General features: G+C 35.7%; 2 protein-coding genes across 2 annotated transcripts; one reads left to right on the top strand and one right to left on the bottom strand.

Moving 5' to 3' along the window:
• Positions 1-2,251: 2,251 nt before the first annotated feature.
• LOC121728585 (caprin homolog) lies at positions 2,252-5,577 on the bottom strand. Its single transcript, XM_042116755.1, has 4 exons — positions 5,394-5,577; positions 4,713-4,895; positions 4,177-4,343; positions 2,252-4,088 (listed from the first exon to the last, which is right to left on the bottom strand). The coding sequence occupies exons 1-4, from the start codon at positions 5,514-5,516 to the stop codon at positions 2,756-2,758; spliced, it is 1,806 nt and encodes a 601-aa protein (XP_041972689.1). The 5' UTR covers positions 5,517-5,577; the 3' UTR covers positions 2,252-2,755.
• On the top strand, positions 4,395-14,839 carry LOC121728586 (single-stranded DNA-binding protein, mitochondrial). Its single transcript, XM_042116756.1, has 4 exons — positions 4,395-4,413; positions 13,846-13,926; positions 14,039-14,123; positions 14,413-14,839. Exons 2-4 carry the CDS (start codon positions 13,909-13,911, stop codon positions 14,748-14,750), a joined length of 441 nt encoding a protein of 146 aa, XP_041972690.1. The 5' UTR covers positions 4,395-4,413; positions 13,846-13,908; the 3' UTR covers positions 14,751-14,839.
• Positions 14,840-22,952: the final 8,113 nt, after the last annotated feature.

Genomic DNA, 22,952 nt, shown 5'->3' with positions numbered 1-22,952 from the left:
ATTATATTTCTCTAACAAGAATAAGTACACTATTAGATAATATTTTGTATGATTACATTGGGTTGTATAGGTTTAGTCCAATAACATCATTGTATGTAAGTGTTAGATTAAATGCAATACAATAGTATTAAGTTTGTAAAAATAAAAGGTTCTGTCTAGTAAGGTTAACGAGAACTTTTATTTATTTTCAATGACGCTAAATATTTCTAGTGTTAGCATTTTTTTACTTTACGATACAATAAATGAAAATATTTAAAACCGCAAAATATATTTTTAACTAAGATAAACCTTACCTTTGTTTATCCTGATAATAATGTTCGTATTCATGAGGCATTTTTTTAAGAGCCTATGCTGTCCCACTGCTCGGCAAAGGCCTCCCCCAAAGTTCTCTCGATCCATATGTAATTGGAATCTCGGAATCGGCTCCAACGAAATTTAGTATATTCGGGGGCGATAAATCAATCTAGCTAGAAATCATTTTAAGAAAATGGCCACACCGCAGTAATCGCTTTTTTTAACGACCTCGCACACCTGTCTGCGACTACAAGTACTTACAATAATTACATAATAAGTCATACCCGTCACACATCGCACTGGAGATCTTTCATTCAGTGTTATTTTCAATCAAGAGTAAGCGTGTAGGTATTAAGTATGGTATCGCTCTTGACGAATTTATGAGAAGAAATATGAACTGGTATAGCCGATCGTTGCATGAGGCCACACCAAGCGAGCCGCCTCGGGCGAGGTCCGCCGCGCGCAGCCGCGGGCGAGGCATGCTCGCCGCGGGCGAGGCGGACGGGCGTACACAGCGAGGTTGCCTCGCTCGAACAGCCCGAGCCATTGCTCACAAAGACACGATGGCACCGCACGTACGCACAGCCGTGGCAGCTTTAAATGTATGATCCTAACAAAGACATGGAGTCTTTTTTTAGATCCTTAACAGGAATATTCATTTTGCGGCTGATTTTTCTTCAAGAATCTTTCCTCATCCCTCTGTTAGTGTAATTGGGATCTCTGGCATCCCAAAGCCATACATTTGCGGCGTATAAACTTATTAGTTGTCGACTCTGATCGTTAATTTTTGACCGCGGCAAAAACCAAAACATGTGACGTCCACACTGCGTGAGGCAAACGACCGAGGCACCTTTGAGCATTTCAAAAAACCGACACCGCTCGGCTCGGCCGCGCGCGCGCTCGCCCGAGCGTGAGCATGCGCCCGCCTCGGGCGAGCAACGTCCACCACATCAAGCGAGCGTACGGCACATTCCGCGCGAGGGGCCTGGCCCGCGGCGGCTCGCTTGCTGTGGACCCGCCTATCTGGCGCACGCGCCAGCGTCCGTTGCGGTCAGGCCAGCGTTGGTGACGTCAGACGTCATCAGCTGCGGCTCGGGGAGTTCGGCCACTTCAGGATGCGGCGCGAGTAGGCTAAGAACTCACGGAGCGGTTTTCACCCATGGCCCCCGCTGCATCGACGGGCGGCGGTCGCCCGCAGCCTCGGCGGTTTAGCGGGCGATCGCAGTAGCCGTAATAGGCGATCGTAGTAGAAACCGCCAGTTTTGCGATCATCGCCCGCAGAGTTTGCGGGCGCTTATCGCAACCGCGGCGGCTACGGGCCCGCACAAATCAGCGGTCTCGTGCGTTCTGAAATAAAACCGCAGCTCCACAACCGGGGGGCGCGGGCGAAAACCGCTCCGTAAGTTCGCTCACTTCGTCATAATATAAGAGGTTGCGACTTGCGAAGTACCGTACTTATTCGTTTCGTTATTCTCTTGTTTTAAACCGATCATTACAGACAGGCTGGGATAGTGTTCTATGGCGAACATCTGTAATATAAAAGTAAAACCATTTTATTCATAGAATACTTTTTATTTGCACACAGCCTCTATTGAGAACAATGTTTGGAAAATAGAGAGTAAAGCTTGGAAACAAGTAAGTAACAAATACAATGCAGGAACAATTTTGCCCAGCTGAAAGAAAGCGTTGTATTGATCCAAATAATATCATTTATCCAAATATTAATAATATTATTTATTGTACGCATTAGTAAATTAAAAGATTTCTAGTATCTTAATAAAAATTATTAAGACATTAAGATTATGATTGTTTTTGAGTATGAGTTAACTACGCCAATCACATATTTTAGCCATTGCCATGTTAGTGAGGCAACAAACAATATCTCAGTTATTTTAATTGATTCAATCAAATATATTATGCATTAACATATTAGGTCTTTATTAAAACAATCATCATATAACACATTATAAATTAGCATTTTATTATATTCAAAATACAAAGGTGTATGAGATTTGAGAGAAGGTCCAGAAGGGATAATTGTGTGCACATCTCATGTACCATACTTATAGTTATCACGAGGACGAGGCACGCATGAGGTACTCAGCGACCTGGGCTGGAGAAATTTTCTTAGTCTCCTTTACCATGTCACTTTTGTCACTTGCATGACATAAATCCTACACAAAAACTAGAATTAACATAACTTACAATAATTGCATATATCATACATCTAACTCCAAGTAACTTATTTTTTATTTAGTTTCAAGTTTTATTATTTTACTTTTTTTTTATTATTTTTTCTTTTATTTTTTTTATACCATAATCTCTGTTGTTTCCATAGCACGTTGTTGCCGGTGAAATTTGCCTTCCACAAATGATTTAGATCTTTAAATTTGTAATTACGAAGCCGTAACCACTGGTATGTTTGCGTTGTTAAACTTGTGACACTTTACAGTGACACATCCTATTCAACATGTTCAGCTTTTCGATTGTATTGTTGTGGGCGAGGACCGCGCGACGCTCCTCGAGAGCCTCCCCGGGGGGCGCCCCTCCCGCGGCTTTTAAATCCAGACTGGTAATTTTGGTTATCATTATTATATCTTTCTCGTCCTCCATTTTCATTCTGATGATTGTCACTCGCATCACCATTGCCGTAGTAGGAGTCTCTGTTTTGGTAGTTTTTGCCATGCCTGGGTTGATAGTCATCATTGTACTGTTTCTGGTATCCATCTTTGCTAGATCTATTTGGGTAATCTCCCCCATGCCGATTGTGATATCCATCATTATTTTGTCTGTTTTGATATGACCCACGACCCCGGTATCCATTTGAAGACCCCCTCCCGCTGCCTCGGCCATATCTTCGAAATCGGTTTTGATTCTCACCTTGGTTTGTCTTACGCTCACCAGATTCTTCATGGTCTGGGCTTTGGCTCTCCTTTGATCCATCATCATTTTTATCTTCAATCGGAGTATCAACTTTTCTCTCCTCTACTGGTGTGGGTTCAGGGAGAATTGGTTGTACTAATTGAGGAGTGTGCTGCATTACCTGGGGCACCTGCTGTGGAATTGGACCCAGGGCAGCCGGGGGATGGGCCGGTAGTGGACCCGGAATGGGGTAAGCTGCATGATCTGGGTGCGGAGGGAAGTGAGGCTGGTGTGGAAGAGGTATAGACCCAGGTTCAGCAACTCGCCCACCAGATAATGGAACAAAGTGCTGGTTTGTAAATGTCTGGGTGGGAATTGGTCCAGGGGGTGAAGGTTGATTCATAATTGGTGGGGGCTGAGGAGTGCCAATGGGGCTGTCTATTTCAGACTCTTGCAGAAAAAAGAAGTTTTGTGATCCAATTACCTCTGAAATTGGACGTTGCTGGGGATATTGTTGAGAGAAATAGGCATGCTCCACCTCTTGGAGAGTGATCGGAGGCAATGGGCGGAGAGGGTATGCCGGAGTTGGGACAACACTGGCAGGTGGGGCTGGAATGGGCACTGGGGTGGGATACACTTGAGCTACCTCTTGTTCCTCAGCTTCAGGGATGTGATGCTCCTCCTGCACTTCCTCCTGAACAGCTTGCTGATTTTCCTCATTTACTAAAATAATCTCGGTTGTTTTGTCAAAATAACCACAATCATGTATTGCAGTAATGATTTCCTTTATGTGGGCATAGGTTGTACCCAGAACTTCCTTAGGCTTGCCATCTATAATGGAGTACAGGTGTTCAGCAGCCTTGTTTGTGTAAATATGAAATCCAGGTTGACCTTCTTCATTTAGTTCATGTTTTGGATTTACTTCAGGATACCTGTCAAAATATGGACTTTTAGTTACTATATCTAATAATTAATTAAGTAATTCAAATTATTGGCAGTGAAAAAATTACAGAAACTTACAAATCATCTAAGATTTTGATGTCCTCTTCAGTTAACTTTACTGCTCCATTGGTGCCATTTAGAAAATCATCTCTTGCCTCTGTATTTCCCATTTGCACGAGACAGTCTAATATTAACAGTACCTCACGAATTTTGTTTGTTTCTGCCGTATAACGCACCCATGCATCCTGCAAATATAATATGTTTGGGGCATCAGGACATTTTACAGATTTTGTACATAATGAACAAAAATATAAAAAGATGCAAAAATAGTTAACACTTTTTTGTTAACCCATCAATCCCCAAGAGGCAGCCGGCTGCCGCATAACAATGATAATCTATTGTGTCTGCAATACCCACAATAGAGGTGCCACAGGCTAAAATTGGCAACCATATTTTGTATGAGCTTGTCAAGCAAGGATTGTTGAACTATAATAATAATATTTAAGTAGTAACATACACATGTATAGCATAAAGAGAGGGCCTAGTATAAAAAGTTTTTAAATTGAAATTATTTTATAGCTTTGGAAGGCAATGCATAATTTTAACTAACTTACCTTTTTAGCTTGTTTCTTAGCTTCTTTTTCTGCTGAAGTTGCTATGCCCGCAACCTGTTTTGCCAAATCTCTCGCAAACTCTAAAGTCTGAGCTACCTCATCATACTTGGCAACTGCTACTTTCTGGTCTGATTTTAATTCTTTCCCAGCTTTTTGCAGGTCTCGATATGATGTTAGTTTACTCTGAAATATTCAACAAATAACAACCTATTAATGTATCCACTTTCGCTACAACTTTTGACAACAAAAAATTCAATAATTGTTAGAAGTTTGGATAATCATGCAACCATAATGGTCGTAAATAAAACAACAATGGTAAATGATTTGCTACTGGCAAAAGTATGCAAATAAACTTTAAAGGACCTTAATGTATGATAAATATTTATTTTTGAGCATATTTTATAACGCCTACAATGTAGACTAACAAATTTAACATAATAATATTATAGCTATCAAAAGCGTCAATAGAGCACATGTGGAAAATGGCGTCAGCGAAATACCGCAACTTTATTTACATACGTACTAGATCGCGCATATATGTGCAAACTAGAAAAAGCAATAAAATAACTAAATATATGATAGTTCTGAAACATTATTATAACATTAAGCAGTTATATGGAATATATGAATTCAAATGCAAAATAAAAGTTACAATGTAGGTTTAACAAGGAGATAACATACCTTTCTTTTTTCTAAATTACGAATTTTGTGATCGATTATAGTCATAATTTGTCTTATCGGTGAATTGTCCGTAGCTTCCGAAGAAGCTGGTTTTTCAGACTTCGCATTCGCAGCTGAAGGCATCCTTCACAGGCAACAACTTCTTCTGGATTGTTAGATGATGGTAGTCTATGGTGGTGATTGAATTGAATGGATGATGGAAATGTCAAATTGATGTCCGAATTCCGATGCTAACAGTGTTGCCACCATAGATTAAGTCTATAGCATAAACTTATAATGCATAGACCAATAAAGAGTGCGAGAGAGAAGAAAATCCTTTATGGAATTATAACAAGATGAAAAGAGAGAGGCAGTCTAATGAAAATTGTAACAACTTTTATTTGACAGGTCGTCAAAAGTCGTCAATCGTTTTTATGCCCTTTCGGTATTTCCAATATATTGTTCAATCTGTTTGTTATTTTTAATAAATATTATTATATTTAAAAATGGTGACTTGTTCTGTACTTGTTTGCAGTGTAAATCATAAGAATAATCCTGAAAAATATACATTTCACAGGTAATTAATCTTCATGTCCTAATTGCTACGATGTGTTTATTTTTGCTCTATTCTGTCTTTAGCTCTCTATTTCCAATAAAATATTGTGAATCCTCCTTTTTACTTTCATATTTTGCGTAACTAAAGTTACTATTGTTCTTATATTACACAAATTTTGAAGAATTTTTTTTCATTATTTTTTTTACATATACGCTAGTGCTTGAATCAAATTTATCGATATGCTTATCGATATTTTACAATAACATAAAACTAAAATAAAAATCATTTACCTTTATATTTATCACCTTAAAAAGGACATATTGTCTTATTTTAACGATTATTTTTAAGTAATAATTATCTTTTGACATATCTAGTATAAAATCAAGGTTTCACAGATAAGTCACTTGAATCTAATACTCATTGAATGCAGCTTTCAATAATATAATAGACAGTTCTCTGACAGTATAGGTATAACTGCAACTTAGATTATACTTATTAATAGGACTGGTACCGACTTCAAAATTATGAAGATTGAGAACAGAAATACTGAGTACACAATAAGGATTAATTAATACTTTTTATTTCATTTAAGTATAATATTACTATTGTCTTTACCTTCAAATCGGTTCACAAACGACGGAGTAATCGTTGAACATACATAAAAAATATTATATCCACAGCCGAACGTTTAACCTCCTCGTATTTGGAAGTCGGTTAAAAATAATTGTAATAAAAAGTATTAGGGAGTGCCTCCGCTGCCGGCGCTGGTTGCCGAAATGGCTGCCGGCGCCGTTTTCCGAACTCCGAAGTTTGCCGAAGTCACGCGATGTTTGCCGAATAGGCTGCCGGCGCCTATTCGGCAAACATCGCTTGTCAAACAGAATAATGATCAATAACATCAGACTCGAGCTAAATGACTATGAAAAGTATAAATAACTAGCTGTTGCCCGTGACTTCGTCCGCGTTAGCATAGTAGATCACATCCCAAGTATTATTTGTTGTACAAAAATATTCAAAATACAGAATTGACTTTCCTACGATTTTATTATATATAGATTTTTCGCGCGGCTTTGCTTGCGTAATTTAGGAATTTCACGCAACCGTACATTTTTCCGCTAAAAATAGCCTTTGTTCCTTTACGTGGTCTATTATTCATGTTTGCCAAATAACATAAAAATTGCTCCAGTAGTTCTTAAGATAATAAGCAATTTCAAATAATTTTCCTCCGTTTTTTCCACATTTTCCTCTATTTCTTTGCTCCTATTAGTCTTAGCGTGATAAAATATAGCCTATAACCTTTCTTGATATATGTGCTATCTAACACTGAAATAAGTTTTTAAATCGGTCCAGTAGTTCCTGAGATTAGCGCGTTCAAATAAGCCCTTTCATATATTTTCCCACGATTTTTCCACATTGTCCTCTATTTCTTAGCTCCTATTAGTCTCAGCGAGATAAAATATAGCCTATAGCCTTTCTCAATAAATGGGCTATCTAACACTGAAAGAATTTATCAAATCGGACCAGTGTTTCCTGAGATTAGCGCGTTCAAATAAGCCCTTTCATATAATTTCCCCCGTTTTTCCACATTTTCCTCTATTTATTCGCTACTTTCGCTACAGTCTTAGCGTAATAAAATATAGCCTATAGCCTTCCTCGATAAATGGGCTATCTAACACTGAAAGAATTTTTCAAATTGGACCAGTAGTTCCTGAGATTAGCGCGTTCAAACAAACAAACAAACAAACTTTTCCCAATTATTATATTAGTATAGATAAGGTCATAATAATTGTATGGGGCTTGAATCTTGGATGGGTTAATGGTGGTGATGATGAAGATGCTGATAAATGTGATCTGCATAGTAGCATTTAAAGACAATATCTTTGCTTCTTTAAACAACGCTGAAACTCTCTAACATGTATAAGGAATCTAAAGTTCTGCTCAGTACCTTCGGAAGTATACCACGGAGTTTATAACTGTAGCTGTGGTGCAAAATCTTACTTTTGGTAGCTGAAAAAAGATAGCTAAGGTAAAGCTAAGCTAAGAAAATGCATCACAAAAAACTAAAATATCCACAGCCGAACAAATAGGTACCAAATCTTCACCTTTGGAAGTCGGTAAAGTCGAATAAATAAATTGAGATTATAATTATTATTTCTTTTTAAAATTTGTGTATCGGCACTGGAACCTAGCCCTTTACGCATTATCGCCGGCTCCCATTTGAGTGCCAGCGCCGGCAGTCGTTGTTTTATATCTCGGCTGCCGGCAGTATACTTACCGTAGTTCCCGTTACTGATATTTTTGGGAGCCGGCGCCCGTGCCGGCAGCGGAGGCACTCCCAAAAGTATTATGATGTTTTATTATATGTATTTAATTTAAGAATAAAATATAATAAACTATGTGTGTTGTTTACTTTCAACGTTTACTTTCAATGCAGCAATGTAAGGGCTGATTTACCAGATAGATTTTACCCACAGACTACTTAGGGATACTACGATTTTACCTGAGTAATAAATAAGTAGCTTTATAATGTGTTATGTGTATATTATTTACCCCTATAAGAACCTCATGTTATAAGTCATAACATATCCAACGAATAATGATTGAAAAATTATTACAAACGAAAATGTGTATCTACTTTTCAATCGTCACCTTTTTTGCCAATTAAAATTTATGATACCTAATTTGAAATACAAAATCTGTCAAAGTTGCATATAATTTATTTCAGTTATTTCTTATAGAAACTCAGGTAAAATAACTCGAACGGACTAAACTATCGATAGCAAAATACTATACTATCGATAGTAAAATATACATCACTAGCACACGCACACATTGACAGATCAAAAATGGTCACGCATTTTCGAGTTGTCAGGTGGTCTATACGACAGTATATTATAAGTTTATGGTCTTTATCAATGGTTGCCACACTGAATTTTAGAAAATCAGCGGTAGATACGTGACTCGTGAGACGTTATGCCAAAAATATTTGTATTCTGTGATAGAAATTAGAAATAAAGTTTATGGTATTATAATGGACTGTGGATGACGAACCAAGAAACTTAAAAAACACTGGAAATTGCACTCCAAACAAATCTTTGAAGATCAAAAATTTGGCCTTGGGTGACGTCATTTATGTATTTTTTTCTCGCTCTTTGAGGTGACCATGATTGATCTATACTAAGGATTTTCCCAAGTAAGAAGAAAGTAATGACGCATAATATAATAATATAAATAAATTATTTTAGAAACATCATTTTATTTCAAAAAATTAGGGGGCAAACGAGCAAACGGGTAACCTGATGAAAAGCAACCATTGTCCGTTGCCCATGGACATACGCAACATAAGAAGAGTTGATAAACGCTTAACTCTTTATAATCCTCTTTAATTGAACTTATAACAAATACAATATTATGTCGTCTTAAAGTTAAGGGGCAATAGAGGGGGTCAGACTTTTAAATTGAGCAATCATTGGCCTAAGCGATTAGGCCAGTATAATGGTAAAAGTTTAGGAACACGCTGACATAATAAAAACTCGTCAAACTGAAAACTATTGACCGACCGAACTTTCGGTTTCGGTTTCGGCCAGTTTCAGCCATAGTTTCAAATATAGCCGAAACTTTCGGCCCCGCCGAAACTCATGCGTCGTTCAGTAAACTTCGCAGTTAACTCGTGCTTGCTTGGCAGCGAGGCCCCGGCTCAGTTCGCCACATCTATTTAATCGTGATTTGAGATAATGTTTTCGAGATTAGTCCTAAATCAAAAATTAGCACTACGTTTTATTTTTATTAAATTGTCTAAACTTATTGTTATCGAAATTATATTATTAAATTTTATTTCTACGACAAACGCAGGCTTATTAATTAATATATACATAACTATTAGCAAATTACGTGCTATTTTAACAATGTTTCCCAAACAAACGATTTAGTAAATGCTATGATAAATTGATTATAATATTGTGTATGAACTTTATTTACTTAATAATTTTGTTTGACTGTGAGATTGTAGGATATACTTATTAGGATATATCTTGCGAGATTTAGTGACCCCTGCTGCAAGTTTGCTTAGTAATTGCATTTTGAAATTCGACCGCGCTCGCGTCTATGTTTCCCATTAAAATAATATACTGCAATTGATTTTGTTTTCAGTAGTACGTAGTTAATGTCTAAGGGAGGATTTCAACAATCACACAACTTTGTTTTATAAAACTTAGTTCTCATTAAACGCGTACCTACGGGGATGTAAATCTCGTTTTGTTTCAGATGGATTTCATAATCTTAATCACGATTAATAAATCAAAGGTTATGTGATGTCACGCGATGATTTTACATAGTTTTATTATTTTGGAGTCTAGTTACGTTATTTTATCAACCAAAAAAGCAAGAAACGATACTTATGCTACCCAAACGCATCTATCAAAACTGTCGTCTTGACATTTTTTTCGTCTATGATTTTCGATTCGCCGTGACACTACACCTTAATAGCACTTCAACGGCTTTTATGAAGTTAACTGTACAACATTGGACATTCACACGTGAACGTTGTTGGTGAAATGCAATTTGGTGCTATAAACGCGTTTACATACATTTAGAACTGATTTAGTATACACTAAACGCATCCTATTTCTTAGGTAAAATTGCACCTAAATAAAATGACTTGAAATAATTTCTGCTCTTGTTTCTTAGGGTAATTCTTCATTGTAATACATTAAGTGGAATTTCACCAATCACACTTAAAATTTCGTTTTATTAAACTGAGTTCTCATTCAAGAATGAACGCGATTATGTGGCGACGTAAATCTCGTTTTGTTTCAAATAGATTTCACATTCTTCTTTTAATCGCGATTAATAAATCTACGTTTGCGTTACGTCGCACGATGATTTTTATATGTTTTTATCATCTTGGAACCTTGTCACGTTGTTTCATTAAAAAATTGCAAAAAACGATAAATAAGTTCCCCAAACGCATCTGTGAAAACTGTCATATTAACAAGTTTTTCGTCTATGTTTTTCGATCTGTCATGACACTACACTGACAGGACTTAAGTGTGTTTTATGAAGTTAAAACGCGGATATTGGGCGTTCAGAAGATAAAAAATCGGATTTGCTGTGAACGAGTTTAGGTTATGTTGGTGAAATGCAATTGAGTGTTACAAACGTGTTTATACGTTTAGAACCGGTTTAGTGTGCACTAAGCGCGTTTAATTTCTTTGGTGAAATCGCACCTACTTAGAATCATATAAAAACCGAATATAGTTTAAAAAAAAATCTAGGGAACATATTAGTCTAAGATTAAGTAGATAAGGAATGTCACAAAAAATAAAAAATTCAATGCGGTACTTTAGTTTAAAAAGTTGTATTTTATGTCAAAAATCCATAAAATTTTTAGTAAATAATCGTAATTTTAAATTTTTTACCAAGTTTCGGTTTCGGTTTCGGTTTCGGCCGAAACTGAGAGTAAGATCGAAAGTTCGGTTTCGGTTTCGGCTGAAAACCCAGTTTCGGTTGGACACTACTGAAAACTGATAACTGAAAGAGTTTTGGCGGGCATGTTACTTTGAAACTTCTTCTACTTTTTATTGTTGGTGTGGTTTTTATTATTTTTACCCAAATTGTGTTATTTGGGTTTTTGATGTTCATTATTGGTAAAATATTGGCCATTAAGGGAGATCGCAGACGACAGACGTCATCTGCGATCTCACTAAATATCCGTTATCGTGCACAAGTGCAGGTAAGTTGTTGTCAAAACCTAAATTTATAATTCCTGTGACATTTGGTGTGAATATTGATAAATAGGGCTATTTCTTCCGTGAGTTTTAACTAAAATATCGTTATAATAACTTTATTACACTATTCATTAGAATATCATTGTGTCTTTTTCAAATTGAAATGTATCAAGTTTTACATTATTTTGCCCACTTTTGTAGCAATTATTGATAGTATTCCCTGGTATTACCGATAGTTGTCTACCCATACGCCATCTAGTTACTAAAATGAAAACTGTTTGACAATCAAATGAAAAAAATAAGAAAATGCCCCATTAGGCAAAATATATACGGAATTATTTAAAAAATATCACGTGATTTTACTAATGTAGTTTTAAAAACTGAATTTAGGTGTACTTCAAAATAAATTGTAAGATCAATGATCTGATTATAAACGATCAATAATACTCATTTAATTAAGTTTTACAGTTCTTCAAATTTGGATGAGGTAAGTACTTTTCATTTTACCATGGCAACTTTGTGTAATGTGTGAGAGGTAAAAAATTCATAACTATAGTTTGTGCGTTTTAAGATGATATGGGTGACACTTCTCATATTCCTTGCTATGGGTTTTTTTTACAAGAAAACAGAAAAAATCAAAATGTAATAAATTATATTATTCCATCTACAAAAACAAATGTTTCCTATAATTGTAAATTAATAAAAATGAAAAGTTGCTAAATGCTAACTTATTAATATAAAATTATAAATTTTAACTGTGAAAATTATTGTTACGAAAATATTTGAAAAATGTCAGATGCATGAAATGGAAATTATGCCAATAGAGATTGATACTGTTGAATCGAAATCAAATCGATAAAAAGGGCGGCCATTTTAAATCGCCGGCGCCACTCTGAAACGTCAGTACGAAATCGATAATTTCGATTGCCATTCCTTTACAAAGTGATTCGATATTTTTAAATTATCGATTAATTTTCTTAGGTAACTTCCCTATTATTGTCAAGTATTATGTGACCCATATCATCCTAAAACGCACAAACTATAAAGGTCAATAAACTTGTCTTGTATATAAGATTCTTGGCGAAAACCAACTTCTCTCTGGACCACAGATTAACGGCCGTTCCCTATTCAATCTATCTCTGGTTTGACATACAACCGATCGCAGCTAACATTGAATATATTATGTCTCTAATATCTAATATGAGCTATTCTCTAGTAAGCTAAAACCAGAGATAGATCAAAATATATTGGGAACGGCCGTTAGAATTAGTAACTACGTCTCTGCAGTCTGCCCTCTGGAGTCTGGACTCTGGACCGCCGACCGGGTCCGCCCATTGGCCAATCTGTAGTCTGTACTCTGTAGAAGCTTTTAGCACAGAATAGATAATAGTACTTTTAGAAACAGAGTACTTTTGCTTTTAGAAAGCCGAGCCGCAAGCGCCTTAATAAGAAAAAAATTTATTAGGGTTATGCATAATTTTTTTAACCCATTTTTTTATGAAAATCGATTTTTAAAAAATTGTTTTTTTTTTTAATTAATCGAAACCCTTACAATCGATTAAATTTTTAACCAATTTTTTATGAAAATCGATTTTTAAGAAATCGATTATTTTAAATAATCGAAACCCTTACAATCGATTTAATTTTTAACCCACTTTTTATGAAAATTGATTTAAAAAATCATTTTTTTTAAATATCGAAACCCTACCCAACCTTACAATCGATTAAAAAATATCGACAATCGAAAAAAAAGACGGGTTGCACTCCGGGAGTGCCCACAGAAGTGAAAACTTGATTATTAACGCTGTGCAATAATTTTTAACCCATTTTTTATGAAAATCGATTTTTAAAAAATCTATTTTTTAATTAATCGAAACCCTTACAATCGATTTAAAAATATTGACAATCGAGAAAAAGCAATCGATTGGTCAATTAATCGATTTCGATGTTACAACACTACTCTCCAACCGTCTTACGGTTTTTCGATCAGCACGAGAATCTGACGCGAGTTTCACAGTTTTTAGTTTTTACCATTGGTTTTTACCCATCCCACAAAAGTGCTCAACGACGCTAAAGAAGTTTTCACTTCAAAAAAGAAAAAGAAGAAGAACAAGAACTCAACTCAATCACAAAATATAACCTCGTACTGCGTACAGCAACTTTCCGCTTTTCCGTTTACAAACACTACGGTACCCTTTTATAAATACCTAATTCTTCATTGACAACAATCACACTATTTATATCTTTCATCAACATGTTGTGCCTGACACGCGTAAGTAAATTTTCGTCATTATATATGCGGCAACGGTTAGATTAAATAAATTATTGTTTTGTTTCGTTTTTAATTACCTACCTATTTGATATAAATGATAAGCATGTTTCAGGCTTCAAAGTTTTGTAACCGGCTGCCAAGCACCATAAAGATTCATACAACAGCATTTACTTTGGACGGCCAAAAGACTGAAAAAAGTATGTATCGTTTTTAGACATGCTGATCTACATGCCAATTAAATACTAAATTATCAAAGCAACATAAGGCCAAAGCATTATAATATTGTTCAAGAGTATTATGTACTATGTATTAGTGTATACATAGTACATAATATATTGTCCCTGCTCAAATGTCATACTATTGTATGACATTTGAGCAGGGAACTGCTCAAATGTCATAACTGTATGCTGGTCACTGGACAAAGACCTTTATAAATACCCACATTACCTGTACATTGTGTATTTTTAAAAAATATGTAAATTTTAGCAATCAATCAAGTAACTTTGCTTGGACGAGTTGGAGCAGACCCACAAAAAAGGGGCAACGAGGAACACCCTGTAGTAAACTTTCCATTGGCCACACACTTCAGCTACAAGTATGAATCTGGTGATGTTCTACAAAGGACAGACTGGCACAGAGTCAGTGTTTTTAGACCAGGACTGAGAGATACCGTGTACAAATATCTAAGAAAAGGCCAAAGAGTTTATGTTACCGGTAAACTATCCTACGGAGAGGTGAAACTGGATGATGGACAAGTAAGAACTGCCTCTACAGTTATTGCAGATGACATTATTTTTTTCCAAAGCCTACCTCAAGATACTTAATGTAACATTTGCATAAAAAGAAATACATATTTTGTTACGTAAATGTAGAACTGTAAGCTATTGAATACAAACATTTTTAAAATAGTTAATATGTCTTCACTCTGTTTTATTCTACCAATATATTATTTTATTAAACCAATTTCAGCAAAAAATATAAAATACAAATACATATAGTGTTTTTGACATCTGGAACTGCCCCGGGGCAGGGCAGGCTGGGCAGGCCGAATGGATACAGAAATAGCCGAACAAAACCAATGATCACAGAACACGTCATATTACCCGACAATCTACAAAGCAAGTGGACTTAGTACTAGTGCAATACGTAAATCTATACTAATATTGGAAAGAGTTTGTTTGTTTGTTTGAACGCGCTAATCTCAGGAACTACTGGTCTGATTTGAAAAAATTTTTCAGTGATAGTTAACCCATTTATTGAGAAAGGCGTACTGTACTGCAAGGCTATAGGCTATATTTTATCACGCTAAGACTAGTAGGAGCGAAGAAATAGAGGAAAGTGTGGAAAAAACGGGAGAAATTATTTGAAATGGCTTATTAGAATGCGCTTATCTCAGGAACTACTGGTCCAATTTGAAAAATTAGTTCAGTGTTAGATAGCCTATTTATCTAGAAAGGCTAAAGGCTATATTTTATCACGCTAAGACTAATGGGAGCGAAGAAATAGAGATAAATGTGGAGAAATGGGGGAAATTATTTGAAAGGGCTTATTTGAACGCGCTAATCTCAGGAACTACTGGTCCGATTTAAAAAAATATTTTACTGTTAGATAGCCCATTTATTGAGGAAGGCTAGGCTATATTTTATCATGCTAAGACTGATAGGAGCGAAGAAATAGAGTAAAATGTGGAGAAAAAAACGAGTGAAATTATTTGAAAGGGCTTATCTCACGAACTACTGGAGCAATTTTTCTGTTATTTGGCACAGGTAAGAAGTAGACCACGGATCATAGGCTATTTTTTGTGAACTAATTTGTCTGTGAAATATCTAATTTACGCAGGCGAAGCTGCGCGAAACGTTATATTTCGCGTGGTCACGACATCACGCGTAAACGGCTGCACCCATTTTGCTAGGCTATTTTTTGTGAACTAATTTGTCTGTGAAATATCTAATTTACGCGGGCGAAGCTGCGCGGAACATTATATTTCGCGTGGTCACGACATCACGCGTAAACGGCTGGACCTATGTTGCTGAAATTTGGTATAAAGATACTTTGAGTCCCGAAAACATACTAAACATTTTGTCCCGGAAAAATGTACGGTTACTGCACAATATACTTTTATGATTTGCGCGTAAACTATTCAATCTATTTTGATGGAATTTGGTATGGAGATACTTTGAGTCTCGGGAAAGGACAAGAAATACTAATTTTCTCCCGGAAAATGTATGGTTCCCGCACAATAAACTTTTATGATTATCGCCTAAACTATTTAATCTATTTTGATGAAATTTGGGATGGAGATTGGAGATACTAATTTAAATCCGGGACAAGGAATATTTTTTGTACCGGAAAAATGTGCGGTTCCAACACAATATACTTTTCTGATTTGCGCGTAAACGACTCAATCGATGTACGGGAACAACTTTACTATAGGTAAACTAAAGTCCACGCGGACGAAGTCGCGGGCAACAGCTAGTTATGTTCATAATAATTTTAAACTTTGGCTATTTTCGTATCCGTTCAACCCGTCCTGCCTGCCTTGCCCCGGGGCAATTGTAGATTTCGAAAACGCTATAAATCACTGTTTCACATACCCGCCAAAACCCAAACCAACGCATTTGCTTTGATTGAAAACTAAAGATAGTAATAAGTATAAAGTACCTATGTAAGAAATTCGACTTAATAGCTTCTAAGTATTAGAAGCTTTTAACGCTCTCTATAGAGCGTTAAAAGTCTGTATAGTTGAATGTGTCCCTAAAATCTATAATTTTACATTAGTATTGTTGGAAATTCCAACAATACTAATGTAAAATTATAGATTTTAGAGCATTGGGATTTTAGGGGATTTTAGGATTTGGAATGGCAATATGTTGATTTATTATATTGTTGACTAGCTGTTGCCCGCGACTTCGTCCGCGTGGACTTCAATTTATAGCGCGCGATGTCAACAAAATTGGTGTCAAAAGCTTTTATAAAAAAACCCTGGTACCCCTTAAATCAATACAGCTGTGCAGTGTGCATACAATAAGTATTTAATTTTTTTATATTAAACTTTATATTTTATGCCAAATTTTAAAGCTTATTTAGCCCTCCAATTACACAACTTTACCCATAAACTATTTATCATTGATAGATTTAAGGTTACGTCACTGCACAGATAAAGTACTGAGTTATTTAATACCGTAGAATAGATATAACAATCGAAAAAAATCGAAACTTAAATGTAAGATGATACCACGTCTTATAGAAAGACTTTTGAGCAAGCGTCAGCGCGATGTAGAAGACGCACGGCGCCATCTATTATGAATTGTTAGAACTAACTTAATTTGAACAAATTTACGCATTTTCACCCCCTTACAACCCTTTTTTCCAGTAAAAAAAGCAGCCTATGTCCTTTCTCAGGCTTTAGACTATCTGTATACAAAATTTTATTACAATCGATTCGGAAGTTTTGGCGTTTGGCGTGAAAGCGAGACTGACAGACAGACAGATAGACAGAGATACTTTCGCATTTAATAATAATAATAATAATAATAATAATAAAGTTTATTTGCAACTACATTAATGATACATGCACACATACTTTAAAACAAGACAATTCCAAATTGCAGCCGCAAATTGGCTCATGCTCGGCATGTGCTGGTACACCCAGGGGCATATTCAGCGCCGGTCTTCCGCAAGAGCCAATAATGACGACATGGATATCATTATTAACTAATTACAACAGATTGCAAACAACTAAAACAACATAGAACATACAACAACAATAAAATATATCTCGCGACAGCCCACGACTAGACTGATGTTGTCGCACACGACAAACAGCTGTCGCGCGCTGTCACCACAATGATTATATTGGCAACACGCAAGACTTCTTGTCTATGGTCAAGAAATCTGTCACCTGTCAAAACAAACGAAACAAAAAATATTAGATTCTACAAGATTCCATTTTTAATAAAATTTTGTTGTACTTTAGAAAATAGACAATTAAAAATATATATCAAAGAAATAAAACAAGATACAAACTAAAGATTTAACTAAAAGTACCCAACACCATTCACATTAACTAATTATAAATATAAACAAAAGTTCCGAGTATCGAAAGGTAAAGCTATAATAATCTAATAAGTGATAATAATATTATGCAAATACAAAGGTTGCCGGCCCTTCAATTTTTTTTAAAACTAATAATTATTTTATTTTAAAAATAAATAAAAACCAAAACAACACAATGACACGGGCATATTAGATCACGGAGATATCATGGCAGAGGTTTTCTTGTGACAACTGTTGATCCAAAAGGAACTGTCGTAGTTTGTTTTTAAATGATTTAAGGCTTTTTGCATTTCTAATTGGGGGCGGTATGTTATTCCAGCATTTGGAAGCTGAATACCGAAAACTACCTCTGAATGAAACCGTACGATGTTTTTCAATTGTCAGCTGAGCTGCACATAGCCGTGACCCACAAGATCTGAGGCTAGCTGTTCTTGTCAATTTGTTGAACAGATACTTGGGTTCCTCGTACTTCAGCACCCCGAAAAGTAAACATGCAAGATGAAGCCTGCGTCGGTGTTTCATTTTTAACATTAAGTGCTTGTTAAGATAGGGTGTTACATGACTTCTGGGGGGTATGCTAAAGCAAAATCGAGCACAAGCATTTTGGACTCTCTGTATCAGTCTTTTGGTACTTGAAACTAGACGAGGGCCGTAAACTATGTCAGTGTAATTTAGCTTTGAGAGTACCAGAGACTCAATCAGAGTGATACGCATCTCTTCAGATAGATAAGGTCTTATTCTATACAATATTTTTAGCTTATAAAACGAACTACTGACTATGTTAGTAACATGATCTTGGAAACGCAGATGACAGTCAAGAAGAAGACCAAGATTACGTGCCACATATGAACGCGCAATAGGCTCATCCATGAGCATGACGTCGGTTGATGGGTTTACAAGGCTAAGTTGTCTGCTAGTGCCACAGATAATGTATTTAGATTTAGCTGGATTTAGGCACAAACTATTTTTCTGGGCCCATGCGGCTATACTATTAAGGTCTTCGTTAAGTTGCTTTATTGCAGCGTCCACTTCATTTGGCTTAAAGAATAAATAAATTTGGGTGTCATCTGCATAAAAATGGAATTTGCAATACCTAATATACCTACCGACATCAGCTATATATAAAATGAACAGTATGGGGCCTAAAATAGAACCCTGCGGCACGCCATCTGTAACAGGCATAATGTCCGATAATACAAAGGAGCCACTGCTATCAGAGAGCTTAACACATTGGCTACGACCGGAAAGGTAACTATCAAACCATTTTATAGTAGCAGCATCAAACCCGTAATAGCTTAGTTTGGAGAGCAATATATTTATATTTAATGTTTCAAAAGCCCGGGTGAAATCCAGTAAAACAAGCAAAGTGCAATAACCATTGTCTTGTGCACTTATGATGTTGTCAGTGACATCAAGTAAAGCTGTTGCTGTACTGCGACCCTTTCTAAAACCTGACTGCATCTCTGGTAACATTTTATTTTTTCCAGGTAGCCAGTAACCTGCTCACATACGACTCTCTCTAGAATTTTCGAAAGGCATGGCAGGATACTTATTGGCCTTAGATCCTTTAACTCGACAGGGTTTGAAGTTTTTGGGAGAGGCCTTACTACTGCCTGCTTCCAACTCTTAGGATAAGTTCCTGTTTTTATGGACATGTTAATAATACAGCTAATTGCATCTAAAGTGTTTGGCAAGGATAAAAATAACATGTCTAAGCTGATAACATCACTTCCTACTGCTTTGGATTTCAATGTTTTTATAATTTTAATCAGAGTACTTGTGGATACAGTCTCGAGGTGGAATATTGCATCACTGAATTTGTGGAATTCATAGTATGTTATGTACGAAAGATGGGTTATAGGTACAGTAGGTATTTTAAGGAAATGTAGATTTATAGTATTAGGATCCTTGAAATGCGGGGGTAGGCCGTGCTCAGTTTTAGGTGTAATTGTATCTTTTATGTTTTTCCATAGTCTCTTAGGTTCATTTATTTTGCTATTTATGTTCTGTTCAAAATATGCTACTTTTTCATGGTGTAAAGCCTTATTTACCAAAGTTTTTAAACTTTTATAATATTCTTTTTTACTATCGGACTTTGATCTGTGATATTCTGCGAGTGCCCTGTCACGATGCCTCATCATTAATTTAACGGTATCTGTGATCCAGGGATGTGAGGCTGATTTTATATGAGTAGTTTTAACTGGTGCATGTAGGTTAAAAAGAGTTAAAATATGAGAATTAAAGAAATCAACCATCAAATCAACATCATTCAGACTCAGAATATTGTGCCAGTTTATAGCCTGTAAGTCAGCATTAAAGTTTTCAGTATTTATATGTTTAATTGGTCTATAAATAATTGTATGAGGTTTGTTCCTCTCTTTTTTTAGGTTAAACTCACACCCAATCATGCAATGCCCATACATTGAACCTACGTGCTCTGTAAATATAGTTTTTGCCGTTAAATTTGAGCTGATAGTGTCTATCAGTGTTCGTGTAGACTCCGTATAATGTGTGGGCGCCGCAATGAATTGAAATAAACCAAAACAACTTAGAAAACTTTTCAATTTGTTTGTGTTTACTGTATTTAGACAAAGGAGATTGATATTAAAGTCACCAGTTAAAATTAAGTAGTCATGAGCGGGAATAGCGCTTATTACTTCTGTAAGAGCATCGAAAAATAGGTCAACATCCAACCATGGTGGATGTTGACCTATTTTTCGATATTTTATTAGTATAGATTATGTGCACACTGCACAGCTGTTTTTGGGTATTTTGATTAATTAAGGGCCGCGCTACACCGGAATGGCAGCGGCGAGGCGAGCACTTTCAGCGCTGCCATTCCGGTGTAGCGCGGCCCTAAGGGGGGTACCACTTACCAGGGTTTTAAAAAGTTTTTAAATTTGACACAAATTTTGTTGACACCGCGCGCTATAAACTAAAGTCCACGCAGACGATGTCGCGGGCAACAGCTAGTTATGAATAAAAACAATATTATATAGTAAAGTAGGTATGATTAGTTCTGTTACAATAATAAAGTAAAAAATAAAACGCCATCTGTTTTCATAGATTAGAATTAAAATGTTGATTGCATTGATATATTTTCTGGATGGAGTATAGGCCAACACGGTACACTCGAACTCCTTTATTTTAGAGCGCCTTCTGTTGTCAACTTGTCACATATATTAGAAATGCAGTAGGAGTTCTATAAGATAAGATAGATTGATTATTATTATACCAAGTGATAATATTATTAAACATAATATTCTAACGTATTAAAAACTATAAACAAAAACATACTAACTAATAAGTATGATTAGTTCTATGTTACAATAAAGTAAAAAATAAAACGCCATCTGTTGAATCGTATTAAAAGTAAAATGTTCATTGCATCGATATATTTCTGGATTTTTTATAATATTATACATAAAATATGTTTAAGATTTTTGAAATTTTATTTTAATACACATCCAAGACCCAGGAACATTGAAAACTTTTTGTTCCGCCTGCGGGACTCGAACCCAGGACCCCCGGGATGAGCGCTGGCCACGCGCAATGCGAATTCATTTTCATCGATATTTTCATGGAAATAAGATATTTTCCCACATCAAAATGTAGCCTATGTCCTTTCTCAGACTCTAGAATAACTGTGTACAAAATTTCATTGCAATCGGTTCAGTAGTTTTGGCGTGAAAGCAAGACAGACAGACAGACAGAGATATTTTCGCATTTATAATATTAGTATGGATTTATTCTACTTACATGTGACATGTAAGTTGTAACACGCGCTCCGTAATATTATATTTTATCTAGTACTTAAAGGCTTAAGGGCATGTATTTGTGTCTGTATATTCCCTTTTTTCGATCAAAATATTTGAAAGTTTCACCAAAAATACTTACCTACTGACTTGCACACTAAATAATGCGAATTAAGCATACTATATTTTTATATATTCTTATCTATAAGAGGTAAACTTTGTTTGTATAATGTTCTCGGCTCCAATACATATGATAATCTAATATCCCCCTAACATAGGCTAAATTTTATTTAGGAAAAATTGGTTTCCGTAAGTTAATTGGGTTTTTCGGAGACAAGGTGTAAAAAATCAACCAGAATAGTTATTTACTTATTTTGCGTACGCTGCCTAAACTATAAAAGATAGAACCATAAAATGTTCTAATCAATTGTAGATCTTAGAAAAATAATTGCATCACATTATTTGAAACATTAACGAACAAGAAATTAAAAACTCTTTTTTATATTAAATAACTGGCAACACCTATTTCTATGACCGTATTGGATCCAATCTCTCAGCAAATGTCAAAAATCTATGATCAAGGAAGAAATTAATCATATGTCTATATTACATTATCCAATATCATTGACTCAGTGATCTCGGATCCAATATATATGATAATCTAATATCCCCTAATTAGAAGCTTTTTAATATAAGGCTCTCTCCAGTACAGTCTGTCAAGAAAGTGAAGAAATTAAAAAGTGGCAACATCGTAGTGTCATCCCTTTTTTCTTAGGGGGGTATTACATTATCTATGATCATATATAGGATCCAATGTATTATATGATCATTTGATCATATCTGCATATTTCATTATCATATTTCATTGATCCTATTTTACGTCATATTTGGTTTCAATAGCCAATGGAGAGCGCTAACGCTGAGTGCTGACAGGTATTGACGTCAGGGTTACTAGATCTCAGAGAATTCGATTTGTCAAAAGACATCGTCATTTTTAATATCGCTTGTTTACAAGCGATTGCCAGATGAAATAACTGGCAACACCTCTTTCTATGACCGTATTGGATCCAATCTCTGTCCAATCAGCAAATGTCAAAAATCTATGATCAAGGAAGAAATGAATCATATGTCTATATAATTGACTCAATGATATTGGATAATGTAATATCACAATAGACATAACGACCAGTAGTTCGACTGCAAAGAGACGGACAG

The sequence above is a fragment of the Aricia agestis genome, chromosome 7 (genome assembly GCF_905147365.1).
Source record: "Aricia agestis chromosome 7, ilAriAges1.1, whole genome shotgun sequence".
Classification (NCBI taxonomy): Eukaryota; Metazoa; Arthropoda; class Insecta; order Lepidoptera; family Lycaenidae; genus Aricia; species Aricia agestis.
This window is presented reverse-complemented; position numbering and strand designations above follow the sequence as displayed.

Bases quoted from the DNA above. Each gene is read 5' to 3' on its own strand.
- LOC121728585 (XM_042116755.1), bottom strand. From the start codon at position 5,516: ATGCCTTCAGCTGCGAATGCGAAGTCTGAAAAACCAGCTTCTTCGGAA. The intron at 4,896-5,393 runs GTATGTTATCTC...TGAATATTTCAG, and splicing joins GTAATTTAGAAAAAAGAAAG to AGTAAACTAACATCATATCG. The intron at 4,089-4,176 runs GTAAGTTTCTGT...ATATTTTGACAG, and splicing joins ATCAAAATCTTAGATGATTT to GTATCCTGAAGTAAATCCAA.
- LOC121728586 (XM_042116756.1), top strand. The intron at 14,124-14,412 runs GTATGTATCGTT...TGTAAATTTTAG, and splicing joins CGGCCAAAAGACTGAAAAAA to CAATCAATCAAGTAACTTTG.